Source organism: Haliotis rubra, unplaced genomic scaffold, assembly GCF_003918875.1.
Source record: "Haliotis rubra isolate DU_JTF1 unplaced genomic scaffold, ASM391887v1 Scf523, whole genome shotgun sequence".
NCBI lineage: Eukaryota > Metazoa > Mollusca > Gastropoda > Lepetellida > Haliotidae > Haliotis > Haliotis rubra.
Genome location: NW_025767217.1, coordinates 321,441 through 344,729, shown reverse-complemented (window position 1 = coordinate 344,729; position 23,289 = coordinate 321,441). Strand labels below are relative to the sequence as shown.

The window sequence follows — 23,289 nt, the reverse complement described above, 5'->3', positions numbered from 1 at the left end:
AAATAATCTTGTCTAGTGATGTTTAATTGCAAATTTGACGTCTCTACTGACAAAGTCGTCTTCCGTTGTTTGTTCACGTGAAGTGATACGATGTTGTTTTCTTACCCCTGGAAAAAAGTTTGACGAAAGCGTAACCCATGGATAAGACGACCCCCTTCTACAGACTGCTTTTTTGGTCCTCAAAATTCGGCTTATAGACGGTCATATACGGTATTTAGTAGACTTAGTCTCAGAATTTATGCAATTTGGATAGAAACAAACGATTCCTCTTTAATGGAAAAAGAGCTTCAGTGAGAAGGGAGATTCAAAACCTGAGGAAATCTAGACTTGTTTCATTTAGGGCTTTAGCATTGCAGGGAGGACTAGGCGGAAGGGAAAATAATGTGGTTTCAGGGACTGTGAGGAAGAGGTATTTAGTTATTGTCAGTCACACCGTGGAAATGTTTTAAAAAATTCCTCTGTTCTAATTTTGCCTCTTATTTGAAACAGCAGTTGAATTGATTGCTTTCTTTCTGAGAAAAAAGCTGTATGTCTTCAATAATTGATAAAAAAAAAATGTTTTTCTAACAAAAAGTCACTCAGGGCCTCAACTACAATATGGCAAGGTTCACACTTATTCCAAACATTCATCTTCCCTCCACATTCAGTTGTCACATTGACAGTATAATACAGTTTTCATGCATTCATTTCCTGGTTTCTAAAGAAAGCATTCATTTCCTGTTGAAATTTTTCAACTCAAGTTGTCTCTGGTTTTCATCAGGGCGGTGGGGTAGCCTAGTGGTTAAAGCGTTGGCTCGTCACGCCGAAAACCCGGGTTCGATTCCCCACATGGGCATAATGTGTGAAGCCCATTTCTGGTGTCCCCTGCCGTGATATTGCTGGAATATTGCTAAAAGTGGCGTAAAATCAAACTCAGTCAGTCAGTCTGGTTTTCATCAACCAAAACAGACAATCATGATGCTGTGACAAGGTTCTTTGCTTGTTGTTTAGTCAAGCTATATGGCAGCAGTCGTAAATAATCAGACGATCCAGTGATCAACAGCATGAGCATCAATCTATGCAACTGGGATACGATGACACGAGTCAACCAAGCCAACAAGTCTGACCACCCGACCCTGCGAGTTGCCTCGTACGACAAGCATGGGTTGCTGAAGACCAATTCTAACCCGGATCTTCACGGGTATGTGACAAGGGTAGACAGACGTTTAAGTGAACAGTAGTTCAGTGAAGGACTGGGAGATGGCTTCGTCATGTGATGAGTTCTGTGAACTGCATGTGCATCCTGTACCACTTGCATGTACACAGATTTTGTAATACATATATACATCCTTGTGTACACGAGCATAATCTAAACTAGGCTTTGTGCTCCATGTGGCACAGATATAGTGGATGAATTTCACACATTGCCGGTCACCCGTCCTATTCAATTGTGTACATACTAGATATACACCATTTTACTGTAGAAGAAACTGCAATTTATCACATTAGTCCAGACCAATTTTATTTCTTGTTTTACGGATCCGTCGGTCGTATTTTTTCAAGAATAAGAAAAAAAATCTAAATTAATTTTCCCCGCTCAAAAAATATTTTTTTAATATTTTTATTGGCCAAAAATGTAAATGTGCAAGAAAATGTTTTTAGATTGTTTTTTGCCCCATATATAACTTCATAAATTGCCAAAAGTAAAATACTTTTAGTATTAAGAAGGAATATTACTTTGACTGGTGATTTTTATTTTTATTTGTTTTTCCTCCTGCCTTTAGGTTTTCTGAGGACAGAAATCTGTAAAACAAGAAATAAAATTGGTTTGGCCTTATGAATAAACGTAAAGAATCAGTAGAAGTGCCTCAGGGGTGAGAAGGGGAAGAAGGGTGGGTGGGGTGGGAGATCAACAAGCCTTGTCCATTCCCCAGCCACTCGCTGTATATTCTAGTTAAAATGCTTGTAATGAACTACAGTTGTTATACTGCTATGGGAATCTTAAAGCAAGAAGAGGTGGGATGTGCTAGCTCTGCAGCCAGGGAAGTCAGCATGTTGAGCAAATACTGCTATTGGAATTGCAGAAGTAACTGAACAGATGCAATTAAACATCAAGATAAACTTCTCCCCTAGAATGAGACGATGTTGGTTGGTTGGTTTATTGTTTAACGTCTCACTCAGCATTATTCCAGCTATATGGCAGCGGTCTTTAAATAATCAAGTCTGGACCAGACAATCCAATGATCAACAGCATGAGCATCATGTACACAACTGGGATACGATGACATGTGTCAACCAAGTCAGCCAGCCTGACCACCCAATTCCGTTAGTCGCCTTTTGCGACAAGCATGGGTTGGTTAAGACCAATTCTAACCCAGATCTTCACGGGTTGTGAGATGATGGTATTACCCCCTGGATTCTATAAACCTCTGTATGAACCTCTGAATGATATCGTGAAACGTTCTGATGATGATTAATTCTAATGATGACAATCATTTCTCACTCGTGGGCACTAATTAAGTATATATAAAAGTCATTGGTCACAGCCAGGCCTATCTTTGCACTCACAGCTTACATTATCAATGCACACCTTTCCCTGCTCAGCATGAGGTTTGAGATTACATGTCGTCTCCATCAAAGCACATTTTTTAAAAATCTATTTTTAACCTGAAGAAGTCTATGTTGATAACAAAAAAAAAAAAGTCTAAGTTATCTCAAACTGATAACCTTCCCTTGCCAGAAGCCATACAGTACATCAGCCTTTCAACACAACTTGAATTAATTACCTTCGACCATCAACAGAATCTGTTTAATTATACATTGGCTACACACTACCAGAACATCTTCTATTTTATCTGACCTTAATATATTCCTAAAAATAGTTACGTACTCAAGAAAAACACCAACCCACAATCTTTTCCATGTCACTACAGATAATCTGTGAACCTGTTGGTGCTTATATCTGGAACTATGAATTAAGTGGTGAGTGAATTGGGTAGAAGTGAGTGAGTCAGTGAGTCAGTGAGTGAGTCAGTGAGTGAGTGAGGTGTTATGCAACTTTCAACAATATTCAAACAATATCACAGTAGGGAACACCAGATATGGCTTTCACACATTATACCCATATTGGGAATTGAACCCAGCTCTCTGACAAGATGTGCGAACTCTTCAACCACTAGGCTACCCCACAACCCAAAAATGAATATCAAATGATAGGCCTTAAAGCAAGACATGTATAAACGCTATACCTTCACATCAGAGCCTTTCACTTCAAACACCTGGGTGCTCTGGTCCAATCCAATGGTAGATTTCTTGCCCGTTTCTTCAATGTAGGTATTATTGCGGAATCGTCTGAAGATGGAACTCTTGCCGACCCCATACTCCCCACACAGGATGATCTTGTAGTTGGGGCTGCCAGTTGCCATCTTCAGTGGTCTGTAAACAAAGGAAAACTTGTTAGTGTTAAACAAATTCTCGTTAATGATCAATAAATTCTCTTCCTGATTATTGACAGTTCCTGGTCACATGAAACTACTAAAAGACACAAAGCCAGATCAATACACCCTGTTATGGCATGTGTTATCTTTATACATTTTCACAGATCAAACCTGATATTTCAAAACGTGTGCTTAATGGTGGATCTGGGATAGGGGTGCTTCTTGGTGGATCTGGGATTAGGGTGCTTATTGGTGGATCGGGGTGCTTCTTGGTGGATCTGGGATAGGGGTGCTTCTTGGTGGATCTGGGATTAGGGTGCTTATTGGTGGATCGGGGTGCTTCTTGGTGGATCTGGGATTGGGGTGTTTCTTGGTGGATCTGGGATAGGGGTGCTTCTTGGTGGATCTGGTATTAGGGTGCTTCTTGGTGGATCTGTGATATTGGGTTTAACGTCGTGCTTGAGAATATTTCGCTCATATGACGACGTGCATGCGTGTGTATGTGTATGTGCGGCTGCTTGTACTAGCCCAGGCTGAAGCTGGTTTTATAGTGCTAGCCCACTGAGATACCATGCCGCAGTGAAGCATGAATACCCCACTCAGACACAGTATACTGACTCCGAGCAGACCAATCTTTGTTCTACCCATTAATGCCGAGTGCCAGGCAGGGACCAACAAGTACCATATTTTAACGTCTTTTGGTATGATGCAGTCGGGGATCGAACCCGCGACCTTCCCCTCTCCGGGCGGACGCTCTAACCACTATACCACGGAGGCGGTGTTATATTCGGTAAAGTACATAGTATAGCAGTTTTTGGGGTTGACTTCCATTTGGGATTCAACCCCTCATTTTCAGTCTTAAATCACCACAACAACTAAAACACTTGTCCTTGTGTCTCAATTGAAACTAATTAAACAAGTGTAGAAGTGAGCAAAGCTCACATACCCCCGCTTCCCACTTTGGGACATGGAAATGACTGATATTGATATATATAATGTGACAAGGATCAGCAGCTCACAAGACTTTCTCTTTGACTCTACTAAACTTTATATAAATGTTAGATAATAGTTTTGGCATGTACTGATTACGGTAATAATTTATGGAAACTAGATTTTTTTGTGTTTTCCGTGGAAACCTGACATGTAATTGAACTTGACTGTCTCATGTTGCACACAATGGACGTAGATGAAGATTGCTATTTTTTAGCACATGGCATATCTGTGGGTCATGATTAACTTGTGTATTAAGTTTGGTGAACCTAGCATGTATAGTTGCGATGATATGCCGTGGTCAGGTCACCATCAAATACATTTTGCATGTACCTAGCATGAACCTAGCATGTAAACTTTAAGAGATATGCTCTGGACAAAATAATCAAACACATTTGGCACTAAGTCGTGTTTCCATGGAAACAGCAAAAAATACAATTCATATCTGGATCTACCCCCCAAAAGGCGCACATCTAGGGATCATGCTTGATATGTGTACCAAGTTTGATGAAGCTAGCATGTATAGTTTGGAAGATCTGCTCCGGACAAGATGACATCCTCATATTCACAGCCTAAATCATGTTTCCATGGAAACAGCAAAAAAACTAAATTCTGAAAAAACTTTAAAATAGCAAAAGGCACATAAATGGGTAATGATTACTATGTGTGTGAAGTTTGGTGAACCTAGCATGTAAACTTTAAGAGATATGCTCCGGACAAAGTTTCGGGACGGACGGACGGACGGACAGAATGAACGCTATATACCCCCGTTACTTCGTAGCGGGGGTATAATAATGCCATTTACAATATTTTATCAGAGAGATGACTTCATGGAAACTATCCCATTATTACTACTAATACTTCTACAATATATATGATTGTTACAATAGTGTGGGATTTACAATATTTGAATATCCACCAGAGTTATATTGCTGTGTTCCTTTCAACCTCACTTCATATTTAACACAGCACACAGCTATATTCCAACTATATGACAGCCTTTTGTTATTAATCGAGTTTTGACCATCGATCTCCACAATTGGGATATGATGACATGCATCAACCAAGACAGCGTACTTTACCAGATGATCCTGTTAGTCGCACAGTTTGCTGAAGATCAACTTTTACCTGAATCTTCACAAGTAAGTTTATCTTTACTTCATGAACTAAACAGACTTGCAAGAAATGATGATTACTATAAATCATTGTTCCTAGAATATACTAGAATATTGGGATAATAAAAACAAGTTGCATCTATAGATGATTAGCACAACCTGCAGCTTATCTAGACATGCCTATCACTATATTCAGGGGTTCAAAAATCCCATCGCTTGACGCCGGGGACAAGTCAGTTTTCATTTCGGGTAATAAAATAATGGTATCTTACTTGTCCGTGGGCTACTAGATAATTTCCACTTATGGTTTCAAACTGCAAATAAACTTGGATTGAATGTCATATCTGTTCCAAATGCAGCTATTAAATTTCGCAATGATAATAAAGTAGAGTTATCTTTCTTTGCTATTTATCACTTTTCAATAAATAGTCCAGTAAACATTAACATCAAATACCATGTTGATTTATTCTTTCATAATTACATCATGATTATGTCAAATATCAGGGCAAGCTGAAAATTAGTCATGACAAGTTACTTTCTTAAAGTCACTTGCCTTGTGGCAAAAAAAAAATCTGAACCCCTGATATTACTGTGCATCCATCAACATTTCCTTCAGCACAGAATTTAAGCAAACCTACAAAGTCCACAACGAACTCATTAGATAGATTTATACAAGCTCACAGCCATACTTCATCTGAATCACATCTGTCAACAGTTAATGTACACAGTTTGTTTGAACAAATAGAAGATGAATTGGATGTATTTATTTAAAAATTTAGATGAAAGCTAGTAATAGATTCATTGTGGATGTTTTGCCACAAGATTGACAAAGCTGAAAAATTTACGTCAATTCATGATAGGCTGAAAAGCTTCTCTTTCCGAATTCAGGGAAGGAAGTTTAAGAAAGGATTGACCATTCTGTCTAACTGTCTTGTCAAATCATGAAACCATTGTGTATTTACTCACATTATTATTCACATTAGGCATTGATGGTTTCTTTGGGCACTTAACATGTATTTACTCTTTAGCGCTAGGCCTATTGGCCATGGGTTTTGAAAACTGCTGACGTGATGTTTATCAATGTAACTCTACATCTGTGCTGTTTGAATTACCTTCTAATTACCATTTGTGTCTCACATGTGATACACAATACACTTACAGTGATATATGTACCGTTACATTAAGCAGCATGGTGCACATCTGTGCCTTACAGGATATTGCACATATGCAATGCTAGTCTGTCGTACAGGCCCTGAAGCAAATATATCCAAGAAAGCCCACGCAAGTCTAGAAAATGTGGCAAATCTAGATTTCCTTCAGCCTCTGAAAATGAAGAAAGTGTCAGGGCTCCTTTTCATTATTTTTAATTTTTTTTTTACTATGGACTTTTTTTCAGTAAAGTACGTGTAAAGACATACATGTACGCAACCTAAGAGTAACTCAACATAAATTGTGGGAGATGATTTAATTCGCGTATTTTATACTAAAAGAAAAGCTAGTTAAAATATCTGGAGCACTTGTAGTACTGTGACCTGATTAAAGGAATGAGAATATCGTCTGAAAGCATTGAATATTTTGTTGGTGACATGTATTTCAAAGGAATCAATAGCCAGTAACAATGAGGTCTACCCCTACTTGCTATGAGAAATAGTGGTGTTCCGATTAATTGAAATAATCGAAGATTGGTCGCAGTGGCCAAACGACCAAGCAATCGATCACATTTTCTCATAATGGAACCACTGTAATAGAGTTTGAAATACTTGATGATGGAACATATCTAGGACGTTGTCAGGGCTGGAAAACGTGTTTAATTCTTAGAAAACTCACTTCACTTTCTGAAAAGTCATGACTGAATATTTCTTGAAGAATCTGGGAAGGTAATGTTACACTGGAACTGAATCATTTTCCACTGGATGTGAAATTTGCAAATGTAATTTGTGCAGTTTCTAAATAAAACAAAAACAACAACAGAGAACCAAATGTTTTTTTCTTTATACTTATCTGCAACTACAACCTGTATAGGAAAATCTAAAAAATAACGCTAACCAATTTTTTTCAATGATTGGTCGTTGGTATCGAACCAATCATCAATTGTGAAATTTCAACCAATTCCCAACACTTATGAGAAACAACAAACATGTTCACCATGCAAAATCCAGGTATATATGTATATGTCTCCATCGTACAGAACAGTCCCACACTGAAAGTCCTGTGGAGCACTCCCTTCTTACACTTACACAAGTATCTAACACAGTAATGTTTGATATAAATCACTATTTCTACATTACAAGAAAATGGTCTGAATTGTCCCTAGAAAAGACTGATGTCCAATATTGTCCACTTATGTAGTCTTTTCTAGTACAAAAAAACTAAAAAAGTTGGGACAGTTTCTTTAAATGTGTACAATATATATGTGTACAGTTCCCCATGTTCTGTCACTCCAACGTTTCAAATCACAGCTGAAAACCATGTTTTCGAATATGCTGTGATGGAATCACGATCAGTTTGTGTCAAGTGCTTGATGGTGGATGACTGTGTTCATTGTGAACCCGGTCAGCCCATCTTGCTGAACACATATGTATATCATTGTATCCATACATCCTGAGCCACTCCCTGGATTGATTCCTGCCTGAGATATGAGAATGCTCTGTGCAAGTGTCCGACATACGCTGAACCAAAACACTTAGGGATCATCAAAAACTATATACACTGTACACATTTAAAGAAACTGTCCTCATTTTTTTCGTTCAACACATCATCATCATCATCATCATCATCATCATCATCATCATCATGTTTGGGCTTCCATTCAGCTGGAAGGTTTGTAATGAAAAAACTGTGAAATGAAGTATTTGTGATCATGGTGCCCTGTAACATATTAACTTAAAATTATTTAAAAACATTTTTTCAAAATATGGACAATGTATGTGATGATCCTGACGTAAGTAATGGGGTTAAGTGATATTGAACATTCTACCATGACACTGAAGACAATGTTTGATTCTGATTGGTCAAAATAATCAGGTGCCTCATTCCTTTCATTCCAATTTAAAAAATGTTTTCACACAAAATCTCATATCTCCATATGCACTTCCTCACAAGGGGTATTTGGCATCTGTAGTTAGTATCTTGATTGATTGATACACTCTTCAACAGACCCTTCAGAAACTACTGATAACCCATCATCTACAGCCTATGACTGCTGAATGTGTTTCACTGACCAAGATGCTGGAGGCAAAACCTGATGTCTATAGTTCACACCCATCAGTCAACGTTCTTATCCTAGCTGGCACTCAGTGCCCTCTGTACAATGAAGATGTATGTTGCCCTGTCAACTTGGAAACTTGAAACTTGAAATGGTCAGAAAGCAGTTCAAATGTAGATAGGCATGAGTGAGTGGCTCAGTTAGTGAATTAGGGAGGGAGTGAGTTTAGTTTTACGCCGTACTCAATAATATTCCAGCTATATAGCAGTGGTCTGTAAATAATCAAGTCTGGACCAGACAATCCAATGATCAACAACATGAGCATCGATACCAACATACTGTTTAATATAATTTCAGTTACATCAAGGTGTATCAGCTTAATGTGGGATGAAAACCCTAAGTGATGTAGGTCTCTGATGTTAACTATTTAGGTGAGGTGAGGTGAGGTGAGGTGAGGTGAAATTGGGTTTAACGTCGTGCTTGAGAATATTTCGCTCATATGACGACGTGCATGCGTGTGTATGTGCGGCTGCTTGTACTAGCCCAGACTGAAGCTGGTTTTATAGTGCTAGCCCACTGAGATACCATGCCACAGTGAAGCATGAATACCCCACTCAGACACATTATACTGACTCCGAGCCGACCAGTCCTTGTTGTACCCATTAATGCCGAGCGCCAGGCAGGGACCAACAAGTACCACATTTTAACGTCTTTTGGTATGACGCGGTTGGGGATCAAACCCGAGACCTTCCGCTCTCCGGTCGGACGCTCTAACCACTACACCACGGAGGTGGTTAACTATTTAGGTGAATCTAGGGGCGGATACAGCTTTTTGAGAAAAGGGGGTGCACATTTCATTTTCCCCCCTTTTTTTAATGGTCATTTAGTAAACTTTCAGGACAAAAGGGGGTTGCACACTCTTGAGAAAGGGGGTGTGCACCCTTGCACCCCCCTCTGGATCTGCCTATGGAATCCAAAAACAACGGTACAGTGTTGACAAACCCAGAAACACAATCTTGCATCCAGTCTCACAATCATCGGTACGTAACATTCCTAAGGGAGGCAACTGCATGGGGCATACCAGTCACAACTGTACAACAGTAGCCCAACCTAAACCTGTCAGAAATGAGACCAAAGAATAACTAGAAACTACTCCACAATTCAACAGCAGCACTCCTAACTAAAACCTTCTAGCAAAAGCCTTCTTCCAACTAGGCCTGCATGACGCCCAACTTTAAAACATGACACTAATTAGTAGTAATTACTGACATGTTCTCATTATTACAGGGCGGTGGGGTGGCCTAGTGGTTGAAGTGTTCGCTCACGTCACGCCAAACACCCGGGTTCGATTCCCCACATGGGTACAATGTGTCATGCCACAGATATTTTGTGGACTGATACCTTACTGAGCTAATTAACGGAATGCATTGTTTCAGTCATTTAAGGTGATGCACGGTGTTCAATACATATATTGACAGTTGCGTGAATCATAACAATATAATATTAAACAACCTATATGTCTCTGTATTGACAGTAGCGGGTGACCTGTCCTAAATAGACACCTCACAGCTAGCTGTGGTTCATTTCCCGATGCTGAGCACTGGGGTAGCCTAGTGATTAAAGCGTTAGCTCGTCATGCTGAAGACCAGGGTTCGATTCCCCACATGGTACAATGTGTGAAGCCCATTTCTGGTGTCCCTTGCCGTGATAGTGTTGGAATATGGCTAAAAGCAGCGTGAAACCAAACTCACTCACTCACTGATTATTACATGACTAAATTACAGGAACGGAAAGGCATCCCCTTCAACAGCCACAAAGTAGCCCTATCCTACAACATACCCCTGAGTAACTGTTACACGAAAACGTTCCTGCTACAGTCACCAGTCCAGCCCTCTTACACTATAATGAAACAAAATATTTTTTATGCGAAACAGAACAATATTTGGACGATTTACTTCCTTCCTGTAGGCCACAAAATGAACAGTGAACGAACCGGATTCAAAATGTCAAAAATAAATCTCACTTGTGACTCACTTCAACTGCACAGTTCTATCTAAAAAGGACAAGTGCTACCACTGGGATTTAACTCAGAGCTCAACTGCCCATGCCAGTCAAAATAAAAATACATTGATATTTTGTTCAAATTTGTTTTGGGGGGTTAAATTCTTTTTATATTTCCATAAATATTTTAACACTGTATTCAATACAATAAAGTAACATTTACCAGTTTTCATCTTTTTTTCTGCCCTGCTATCATTGGAAGACATTTATTGACCATGTTAAATATATTCGCATGAAATACAAACATGATACTTCGCATTTAGGAATATATTTACTGACATCTCCTACAGAAATGGATACGAATATCAGCTTCCACACCAACAGCTTACAATCATGACCAGTCCTGAGGATTCAATCGCCTTGGTATTCATTGGACATCCAACAAATATTTACACAGCTTCTATCCCACAAGTACAGTGAGTGAGTGAGTATGGTTTTACGCCGCTTTCAGCAATATTCCAGCAAAATCACTGCGGGAGACACCAGAAATGATCTTCACTCATTGTGCCCATGCTGGGAATCGAACCCGGGTCTTCGGCGTGATGAGCCAATGCCTCTGCCCCGTACAAATACAGTCCATGTAGAAATATTTCATGACTACCAATAAAACACCCAAGCAACATGCAATCTCAAAGTCTGGAAGTTTCAAATTTGTTCTGCAGTGTTGAGGTATTATCAGCAAACCGTTTGACCTGATCTGAGCTTTCAGCTTGGATCATAGACATTGCCTATTGACAACCAAATACTGCATTATCACTTCAAAACTAATTTCTGCGAAATATTCAACAATATACTCAACTCTTTTCCGAGTCTTGTCCACGAATTTTCCTAAACGAGGATGTTTGATTATTTTCTTCCGAGGATTCTTTTATATCCATATCAGAGGAAATTCGAAGCTTAGTATCTGCTGCAAAACGCACACTCTTTTCTGCTCTCTCCTTCATTTCAGAAGATCGCCTGTTTTTCTTAAACTCGGCAGATCTTCGCACTACGACAACTTCTTCTTCTTGGCCTTCCATCGTAATTCAGTGATTCTCGAGTCCCTGACTAACGCATATTCCCGTGCACTCAATCTGCAGCTACTTGACTGAATCAACAGGAAGAAACATTCTAAAAGTTGACCAAATGAGTCTATCAAATATTTCCCTTTACAACTGAAACTTAATACACCAGCTTTGTCACTGTATGTTCCACTTGAAAAACAACACGATGAGGAAATATGAGAATAGACCTCCATAAAATCAGTGACTCCAGTTTGTCGTTTGTAAACATTTTACAACTTATGATATTATATGTTTGGTTTCATCAGTAGTGACCGTACTGATGTAGCAATTCCGTATCTCATGTGTATTGGATTCTGTTTGCGTGTTTGTGGCTGCAGCTGATCAGTTGAGTGGTTTGTGAGTGAGTGAGTGAGTGAGTGAGTGAGTGAGTAGGTTGGTACAAGAGTAAGTGGGTTGTAGACGAGTGAGTGAGAATGATGAGTGAATGAGTGAGTGAGTGAGTGACACCTTATATCCATGCAATATGGCAGGGAAAACAGCTGACAAGAACCCTACTACTTAACCACTTTTCTTGGATCCATATATTTAAAAAAATTCATATCAGTTTGTGCTTACTATATAATCAATATTGTTCAAAATGACAATCTAACCTAATATCAACAAATGTCCAGTTCATCCAATTATCAGCATTTAGCATGTTTACAGTAGGGTGAACTCTCTGCTTCCGGACCAGTCACAATCACACACACATATATATACGTATATAGGAAGGATACATCATCGAGGACTGAGAGCCTATGGGAGGCGTTGTGTCACAACATACTGAACAACCATCATCACAACCAACTGTCCAGTGCAAGTCATTTTCTGGAAATTATTCAAACCCTATCAAATAGTCAAGCAAAGGAGTTCCCACTTATTTTACATACATAATTAATTATCTTTGCATGAATGCCTTAATAATGATGATGATGATGATGATGATGATGATGATGATGACGATGATGATGCCACAGCTAACCTTATTATATCATTATTATTATTACTCCAGTAGATAAGCGTGTTGTTGAATTTCATTCTCAACACCCTGGGGAGTATACAAGTCAAGCTGCCTTATGAGATTGAGTGAGTTATTCCCTGCTGCAGACATTAGTTTTCCAGCTATATCTGCTGGGCACATGAAAGTATACACTTAAACATTGGATTTACAAATGTCACCAAAACAACGAAACACTGCAACTTTAAGTTCCCAAACACAAACATGTTACCTGTTTCAAACACATCCCCATCAAATAACCATGTCTTGCCTGTGTCATTTTCAGCCGCCATCAAACATGTGCAGTGTACGAAATAGTTTCCAAATTTTGCTAGCCAGTTGGGCTAGCTTTGCCTGAAAGCTACTAGCCCATAGAATAATTCACTACCCAAAATTTGAATGTAGAAACTAAGCAAAATGTTACAAAAAGGTAAAATATCATCAGTTATCCAGACATAATCTTGCATGAATTTAAAGTGTGTTATAACTTAACAAATCAGAGAGAGTGATATATTTAAAAAATGAACCCATGAAAATTCACTAGACAGTCGGGCCAGTCACTGTGGAAATTAACTGGCCCAACTGGCTAACGGGCCAGTGGCTATTTCGCACACTGAACATGTGTAGGTTTTCTTTTTCACAGAAGTTTACATAATCTGATTTGAGTAATCACTGATCTTGACGTTCCAAGTCAAATCAGTGCAACTTAAAATCAAATCACTCAAATCTGTCTTCATATTCAACGTAAAGGGTCAACGAAATGGCAAAATAATCCGAGTATTGCCTAATTGCAGTTTAATATTGTAAATTAAACCTGACGTTAGGCTTTGGTGGAATGGTAATGGTTTGAATCTTTTGTTCTGATTTCAGTATTCATGATTATGTTATAATAAATGTAACTGCTTCAAGATTTACCCCAAATTAATACAATATTTATTTCCATGTTTGTACTCATGCTGACTCTGCCAGTCCACACCAGAGTGAGTGAGTGAGTTTGGTTTTATGCCACTTGAGCGATATTCCAGCAATATCACAGCAGGGGACACCAGAAATGGGCTTCACCACACCAGAGTGAGTGAGTGAGTTTGTTTTTTTGCCACTTTAGCAATATTCCAGCAATATCACAGCAGGGGACACCAGAAATGGGCTTTACCACACGAGAGACTTGCTCTCATTAAATCAAACAGATAATTAACCATTATTGAATATTGGTTGTGGGAGACATGAACACAGCATATTGTTGCCCCACTTTCCATGCTCTGTGTATTCAGGAGGAGGTCACACATCCTGTGCATGTTCTGAGCGTGATGTAGGGGAAGAGTACACTTCAATACCGTTTACATTCAACTACTCATTCAACAATTCATTTCAAGAAAGTATTGAAAACAATACTTTCTCAACCACTGCGATTGTTATATCAACAGTATGATTGACTTGTATTTAAGTTTATTTTGCCTTTGTAGTTCATTCCCCTTTCTCTATCAAGATCATCACTGTTACATATTGTCCACCATCATCATCATCATCATCATCATCATCATCATCATCATCATCAATGCCACGTGTATCGTCATGAACATTGTTACATATTTCAACATCATCAACAGCACTTAAATATCAATCAAAGTTCATCAACATTAATCTACATTTTCCACCATCATCATCATCATCATCACCATCATCATCATCATCACCACCATCAATGTGCACCAACATCATCACATGTCCAAATCTCCCCTTATATCCTGCAAATGCACTTCCAAAAGCAGTTTTATAACATATGGTCATATAGGTGAGGTGAGGTGAGGTGAAATTGGGTTTAACGTCGTGCTTGAGAATATTTCGCTCATATGATGACATGCATGCATGAATACCCCACTCAGACACATTATACTGACTCCGAGCCGACCAGTCCTTGATGTACCCATTAATGCCGAGAGCCAGGCAGGGACCAACAAGTACCATATTTTAACGTCTTTTGGTATGACGCGTTCGGGGATTGAACCCGTGACCTTCTGCTCTCTGGGCGGAAGCTCTAACCACTTCACCATGGACGCGGTTATGGTCATATAAAAACAATAATATCTAGAAGGCCTCAATAGAATCTTAATACTTTGGCAAGTAAAGATTTCTACAGTTTTTGAAAATAAATAAAATTCCAAGGTCCCTTATTGTAAAAATTAAATTGAAAAATTAAATCTAAAAACATACTGCCACCAGACATGCTCACCCTTTTCACGAACACCTGGTGTCATCACTTTCAGTTATCCATTCATTCAATTTTCACTGCCATTTTCACTTTATACCAAACAGAAGTTGTTTCTGAGGACAGTCAGACTGGGTATTCTTGTGCACCGACATTCAATATTTCATTCACTGCGACATGGGATTGCAACTACATCTGCTACATTTCGGGTCATTAAACCCATTGTGCAAGCTCACGGCAACATCACCTACATACCAGCACTCAAACACAATAGAGGGAAGCCTGCCAGAGGTATGTACATGATATAAGTAGGTCTGTCTGACTGAAACATGACTGGAAAGCAAATTGTTCTCCAGATAAATGGAGCATGTCATCATCTCCAAGTAACCACGCGTGACAACATGTGGATCTGGAGTCACCGATTGAAGCAGACGGCGAAACACCTTGTACTGCCTGAGTAACCAGACTATCTATCAACCCTTAGACCTGGTCCAACCCTAGTACTGCAATAATAAACATCCAGTGATGTCATCACATTGTTCTCTACACTGGTCAATATTAGGGATTTTGCAATAATTCTGGATTGTGTATTTTTGTGTGCAGTGATCATTGTTTTACACCTCTTTTAACAACATTAGATCAATATCATGCGGAGGACACCAGAAATGGGTTTTACATTGTACCCATGTGGGGAATCGAACCCGGGTCTTCTGTGTGGCAAGCGAACACTGTAACCACTGGGCTACCCTGCTGCATTTATTTATGCATAAAGTTCAGTGAGTGAGTGAGTGAGTGAGTGAGTGAGTTTAGTTTTACGCTGCACTCAGCAATATTCCAGCTATATGGCGGCGGTCTGTAAATAATCGAGTCTGGACCAGACAATCCAGTGATCAACCATTGCGCAATCAATCGATCTGCGCAATGGGGAACCGATGACATGTGTCAACCAAGTCAGCGAGCCTGACCATCCGATCCCATTAATCGCCTCCTACGACAAGCATGGGTTACTGAAGATCAATATTCTAACCCGGACCTTCACGGATGATAAAGTTCAGGAGATGTTACCTTCCTACTAACTGTTCTTGTGTATTTAATAATTATGGGTATTGGTCTGACTTTTGTAGTTCAATTGCAATTGAGTGAGTGAGTGAGTGAGTGAGTGAGTTTAGTTTCACGCCACTTTCAGCAATATTCAAGAAATATCAGGCGGGGAACACCAGAAATGGGTTTCACACATTGAACCCATGTGGGAAATCGAACCCGGGTTCTCGGTGCGACGGGCAAATGCTTAACCACTAGGCTTCCCCACCGCCCGTAAATTCTTAAGATGGCAATAGGACATTCATCAGTTAAGAACCAGCTTCATGACAACAGCTGTAAGATGCCCGATACCAACCAGGAGATTCCACCTGTAGCTGGAGTCATAGCTAACCTCTCACCAAGTTTAAAATAGACAAGATAACATTCAGACTTTGATAAGTCATGATAGTGGCTGATATCAGTGGCTGTGCAGATGGGAGTCAGGAAGGAACCGCATTCAGTAAGACATCACAGGTCACCACCTGTTTCTTAGCAAAAGTATCTAGGATATTTTGGGGCTACAGATTCCACTGTCAAACCACAAAAGTGAGTGAGTAAAGTTTTACGCCACCCATTCATATATTATTCCATCAATATCACAGCTGGGAAACCAGAACTGGGCTTATGCCTATGTGGGAATCAAACCCGGAAATTTGATGTAAACAGCAAACACATTAACAACAAGGCTACCCCACCAACGCCTGAGCATTTCAAGAGACACAACAGCTAACAATCAGTGCAGATGTTGGAGGGGGGAGCCAAGCTGTTTTCCATGACACTTAGGCCAGACCAATTTTATTTCTTGTTTTACGGATTTTTGACCTCCGAAAACCTAAGGCAGGAGGGGAAAAAATAAATAAAATAAAATCATCAGTCAAAGTAATATTCCTTCTAGATATTAAAAGCATTTTGCTTCTGGCAATTAATGAAGGGTATATGGGGCAAAATACAATCAAAAAAACTTTTACTTTTATGTTTACATTTTTTGGTCTATAAAAAAAATACCCATTAGGATTTTATTTTTTGACTGGGAAAAGTTCATTTATATTTTTTTTCTTATTCTTGAAAATATACGACCGGCGGAATCCGTAAAACAAGAAATAAAATTGGTCAGGCCTTACAGAGAAAAAAAGTCACTGAAAGAAAAACTTTCTTTGTGTTCTTGTGAAACAACAAACTTCTAGCACCTTGACCTGAACAGCATTGATTGTTTCCTACTAAACCAACTAACGAAAACAACTTTATGTCAAATATTAAAACAACACAGGGCTTCACAAATTCATCATTACTTCCATTTACACCTAGCCAAGTGCATGGGAACCTAGAAACCTTGAGACTATTAATGTGAGGACCTTCTGAACAGACCTTTCAGAGTCCCAAGCCACAGAGCAATAGCATAGGGCAAAATGTTATATTTTTTTGGTTTGTGGGAATTTATTTTAATCAAACCCATTTATTTTTACACTCACTCAATTCTCTGTACAAGGTTCTAGAAATCCCCTAGTTCATTTTTTTCTGTTGGACAAATTGGATTTAAAAAAATGGTTGAATTTTTTTCTGTCTTACTTTTATATGGTTGTTACTATTATAAAGATCAATTCTTCAATTTTTACATCAATGACACAATTTTTTAGTCCCAACTGTTAGAAATAGTCAAAGAGTCTACCTTTTCTCATGTATCAAGAAAGAACTATACAACCCTCCTTGGCAGAGATCTTAGATTTTCAAATCAGCATCGAGATTCATACACACATTCAAATATCAAAAACTTAGCCCGTTCAATTTTTCTACCATTATGGAAAATATAGCAAATTTACTTTATCTATATTACCAACATAAATAACGAATTAAAAGTGAATTTATATCATTAGTTCACTTAAATACCTTCCGTGTGTAAGAGATGCAACAGTCCAATTGTATCAGCGCTGTTTTTTCTTATGCCTCCTGCTTGCAAAGAATAGTTTTTACACAATGTGATGGCAGTGAGATCACACCCAAACCACACCGAAAGCTGTCATTTGTACTACCCAGCGATCTCGTTAAGCCCAGTGAAGTCTGAACTAGCGTCTGTAGCCCTATATTACTGTACACGTCAATTTAACGCAGTCCATTTGAACAGCCAAATCAATCAGCGTAATGCTGCATCACTGATAATGCGTTTGACAATGGGTATTATCATAGACAATAACTTCTTTCTTATACATAGACATCGTTTCGTGGTCAATTGTTAGCCCTCATCAGATGAACGCCCAATGAATAATTCAACTGATGAAAGGGTAACAAGTAGCCCTTAGATGTGTCGTCTGTATAATAAAGAAGATGTTTGTCCAGAATAATACTCCTTATCAAACCTACGTCCAATTTCTTAATACATATATGAATATACTGTTACTCTTTTGTCCAGAAACGTTTTCAAAATGGGACAAATATTACATTTAAAAAAAAAATCAAAGCCCAAGACAACGATAGTATCCTTTATTTGAGCTACCCAGTATAAGTTTAAGTATGGCTTGTCTAGATCAAATGTTGAAGTTGTTATTTCTTAGCAACTATATATATTTTACAAAATAATCTTTGCACATGTGTGAGTGAGTGAGTGAGTTAATATTTAACGTCACATCAGCAATATTTCAGCCATATCGTGACGAGAACATTTGATATTGAAATGAAATATATGTATATTATAATGCACATGTGTACAATAAAGAAGTTTGAAATGTGAATATTATGCATCTGATATTTCAGAATACCCTATCAGTTAAGAAAAACATTAATAAAATGAACATATTGATTTAGTGATTCTGCAGTTTCTGATCTTTTTCCCATGCCAATAGCATGAAGGCTTGTTCAAATCTATTCCTCGTATCAAACGAACATCTGTCCCCATGCTGACCCCAGCTTAATATTGGTTTTATTTAAGTACCATTAAGAATGCAACTCAGACCATATTTCAACATTTTGCTAATGCTATGCTGTTTACAATGTATCAGATTTACAGTGGCACTGCGGTCACTCTGGCTAGGGGTCCACTTCATGACATTGTCCGCGGCCAGTGTGGTAGTGTGGTTAAAGTGTTCGTTCATAACACCAAGGGTTTGATTCTCCCCACTGGGGGGGGATATCTGAGGTCCTTTTCTGGCAGCGACCCTGCGATCACTCTGGCCATGGGTCTACTATTCAGGTGAGGTGAGGTGAAATTGGGTTTAACGTCGTGCTTGAGAATATTTCGTTCATATGACGACGTGCATGCGTGTGTATGTGTATGTGAGGCTGCTTGAACTAGCCCAGACTGAAGCTGGTTTTATAGTGCTAGCCCACTGAGATACCATGCCGCTGTGAAGCATGGATAACCCACTCAGACACAGTATACTGACTCCGAGCCGACCAGTCCTTGTTGTACCCATTAATGCCGAGCGCCAGGCAGGGACCAACAAGTACCATATTTTAACGTCTTTTGGTATGACGCGGTTGTGGATTGAACCCGCGACCTTCCGCTCTCTGGGCGGACGCTCTAACCACTACACCACAGAGGTGGTTCTACTATTCAGGGGACAATGTGGCAGCCTTGTGGTTAAAGTGTTCACTCATCACACCAAGGCCTGGGTTTGATTCCCCACACTGGTACAATATCTGAGGCTCACTTCTGGCAGTGGCTCTGCAGTCACTCTGGCCACAGGTCCCCTTCATCAATTTGAAACCTTGTGGCCTCATCTCCCATAATTTGGAATGCAAGGAGTTTGGTCAAAACAAGTTCAGTAGTATACACGAATCAAGTTTACTTACAGTAATGTCAACAGCAGAACAGAAAAATATAAACAAACACTACTTAAATAAGTGTAAGAACATGCAGTTTCTTCATACGGCTATAGCTGATCTGTTATACCCCGACATATCTGTCCATGCCACGACTGTTTATTGTTTATTTCAGCAATTGAGTCTGGACCACACGATCCAGTGATTGACATCATGAGCATTGATCTACGCAATTGGGATTTGCTAACATGTGTCAACCAAGTCAGCAACCATGACAACCAGATCCTGTCAGCCGCCTCTTTCGACAAGCATGGGTTACTGAAGACCAATTCCAACCCGGATCTTCACAGGTCAAAGACTGATTGACTGTAGTCAAATAAACAAAATATTGGGAGTTCTTTAACTTCTATTGACCAAAATATTACCCCTTCCCTACCTAGAAAGGTTTGAGCGACAAACAAGAAACAAAAAATATTATAATTGCCTTAATCAGGAGAGTTCTGCGTCCTGCCCTGCTCCTGTTGATGGCAGGCAGCTGTTTATCTAACAGTAAACAAACACACCTCAAAGCCAAGCTCTCAAAGTGCTGAGACCATACGACCATATTTCTTCTTTAAATATGCTCCAATAACACTACAGCAAATGTCAGCTCCAGATGGCGGTAACACAATGTCAATACAATGTCGACACAATATCACCTCTACATATGGAAAACACATCAGACACATATGCCACAAAAACTCCGACTGGACCTCTCCAAGATCACATAAATCTTAACGATCACACATCTGTGAGCACCACAGACTGTGCTGGGTGCTGTGAGGTAACAACATATCTATGTGACTGCTCGGTTTAATGGCCGGCCTGTTTTTAGCATCACCCAGGGGCAATATCTTTTCGAATCTGAAGAACATTCAGTGCATCAAAATAAACCTGCATCTCCATTCATCTTTGAGATAAATTGCCAGATCCTGACATATGTCTGCAAGCTTTTTACCGTCTTCGTCTCATCTGTACATGCATGTTACCTAATGGTGTTATCAGACACAGCATCAAATTTCAACTGAATCCATTCATAAGACAGTCCACATCTCTCCAACTTCACATAAAAACTCCAACACAGATAACAAAGTTTCAGCTTCATTTTGTTTCATTTTTCTGCTGATGTTCCAAAAACAAATCCTAAAATGTGACTTGATACCTTGCTCAGTTCTGGGTGTTCATATACATATACAATTTCAGTGCAAAAGAATACCAGTCTTGACTATCCTTAGAAAATGAATCTGTTTGGTGTAAAGGACAAATCATCTGAATGAATCACTGAAAATAAAAAAAAAAATCAATAATTGATGCAAAAACAGAGAACAAAATTCATTTAGTTCAAGAAAAATAAACTGTTCGAAAGACATAGAGGAGGACGTCTTAAAAAGACGTCTTATGGATCTTGCATAATTGCCCATTCCCCTCTCCCCCAACAAGAGACTGTCTGACCTGAAGCAGGTTCAGAAAATATACATTTTCTTGAACACACATTCAAGGTCACCCATCCCAAAACTGCAATGTAAATTGAGGTTCCTAGCAATGCTAACTGTATCATTCAAATGGAAATCCTGTTTTTTCTATTCTTAAATATTTTAAGAAAAACTGAACACTTCAGGAATTTGCCTATAAGAGAATCAGTTTTGTGCTGATGCTACACAAAGGCAATAACTCCACAGGTCTACCACTCGTTGGTGGCCACCAAGTCATGTGATGCCGCCTGGCATGTTTCTATCTAGCAATGGTCAATTGATTCTCTGGCACTAATACTCTCATCAGCAACCACCACCGCCATGCACTGCCAGGACCTGGTCTTTGAGGAATCTGTCCTGTTTGACAAATTGTTCTACAGGATGCCAAGGTTGTTCAGTGTATCACGGACACAAGCTGAACAGATGTCATCAGGTTTCTGGAGAGGACCCAGCGTCTTTGTCCATGAATTAACTTCCGGTGTTGATGGGAACATAAATAATGAGTGAGTTGAGTTATAAACCCCTGGCATCATCAATATCATGGCAGGCCCACACCAGATAATGGTTTTAGACTTTTTGATAATGTGGAGAAGTAAACCAGGTTTTGGTTGGGCAAGCAAACCCTTTAAGACTGACTGAGTTTGGTTTTACGCCGCTTTTAGCAATATTCCAGCAATATCAGGGCGGGGGACACCAGAAATGGGCTTCACACATTGTACCCATGTGGGGATTCGAACCCGGGTCTTCAGCGTAAACCCTTTAAGAAATAAATGTTATGCAGATACTGAAACAAATCTCAAGCAATACCAAAACAGTGGATTATTACAGTTTCAGGCTGAGGAGTCCCTGGGCTCCTCCTTATAATACTGTATTAAAATGATTAATCATGCAGTTTTCCCTAAAATATTTACACTTCAGAGAATAGATGTTACTCTGTTGCAGAAACTATGAAACACTCGACACATCATTGTATGTGTAGTCATTATTCAAGGGAGGTAACCTGGTCTGCTATAATTGGTTCACAACAAGCCTGAGCTGGGCAGTGTGGATCAGTATCAGATGGACACATCTATCATCTATGGCTTGTTCCAGCAATCCTTGCTACATGAGGCATGGGCTGGGTTATGTTGTCAATTAAAGCTGAGCAGTTTCTAGGATGAGACTACTATACAGCTTATTAAAGCAGGAAGCACCTTGAAGCATACACTAGATGAACCTTACATGACCCATAATGGACTCTTGAAATATACATATACTTCAGTCAGTATGGTTTTTAGCCGCTTTTAGCAATATTCCAGCAATATCATGTGAGGAATCAAACCCAATATATACTTCACGGCATTGTTAGATGTCTTGTAACTTCTTCTGAGCAGAGGAATGGTCTTTTCTGGGATTGTAATGCATTCATTCAACCAGCAGAGATAATTAACAATTTCAACATAGCTAATTCTCCAAATATATCATGACAAACCCCAGAATTATCTGCCCACAAGGAGGGGCACCTGCTGCCAAATGCATCTCACAACAAACATCAGTTCACAGAAAACAAAATAGGAAAATGTCGAAAGATTTGCTCTTTCAATAAACACTTCAGCTACACACAAACCCCAAACCCTGGCGATGGTCTGCATTGTAAACTAATACAAGTGGGAGGTCGAGTGTGTAAACTATACAGCCCACCTGGGAGATAGTACAAACAGAGTTGTCTTTCCTTGAGCATGTAAACTCCTGACACTGCCATGTGTTCAGATCAGTGATGGATTCAAGATAGGCAGGAAAGGAGCATCTTTGCTCTCTACTTCGGTTATCTACAAGGCTTACATCAGGCCATCAGTAGGCCTACTGTGAACACACAACATATCAAAATTGAAGTAATAATATCTCAAAATAGTTCAAAATATCAGCTATTGAA

At 39.3% G+C, this 23,289-nt stretch overlaps 1 protein-coding gene across 6 annotated transcripts in view; it reads right to left on the bottom strand.

Annotated features, from left to right (window-relative positions):
• The window catches only part of LOC124252765 (GTP-binding protein ypt1-like), a 70,173-nt gene that overhangs the window by 7,662 nt on the left and 39,222 nt on the right, over positions 1–23,289 (bottom strand). For 5 of the 6 annotated variants that reach the window (XM_046686418.1, XM_046686422.1, XM_046686421.1 and 2 more), the window contains exon 2: positions 3,228–3,414. In XM_046686418.1, coding sequence (XP_046542374.1) covers positions 3,228–3,414 — 187 coding nt within the window. Of the gene's footprint in view, positions 1–3,227; positions 3,415–11,586; positions 11,847–23,289 lie in introns of those variants that run through there. The other variant, XM_046686419.1, reaches the window with a different exon arrangement.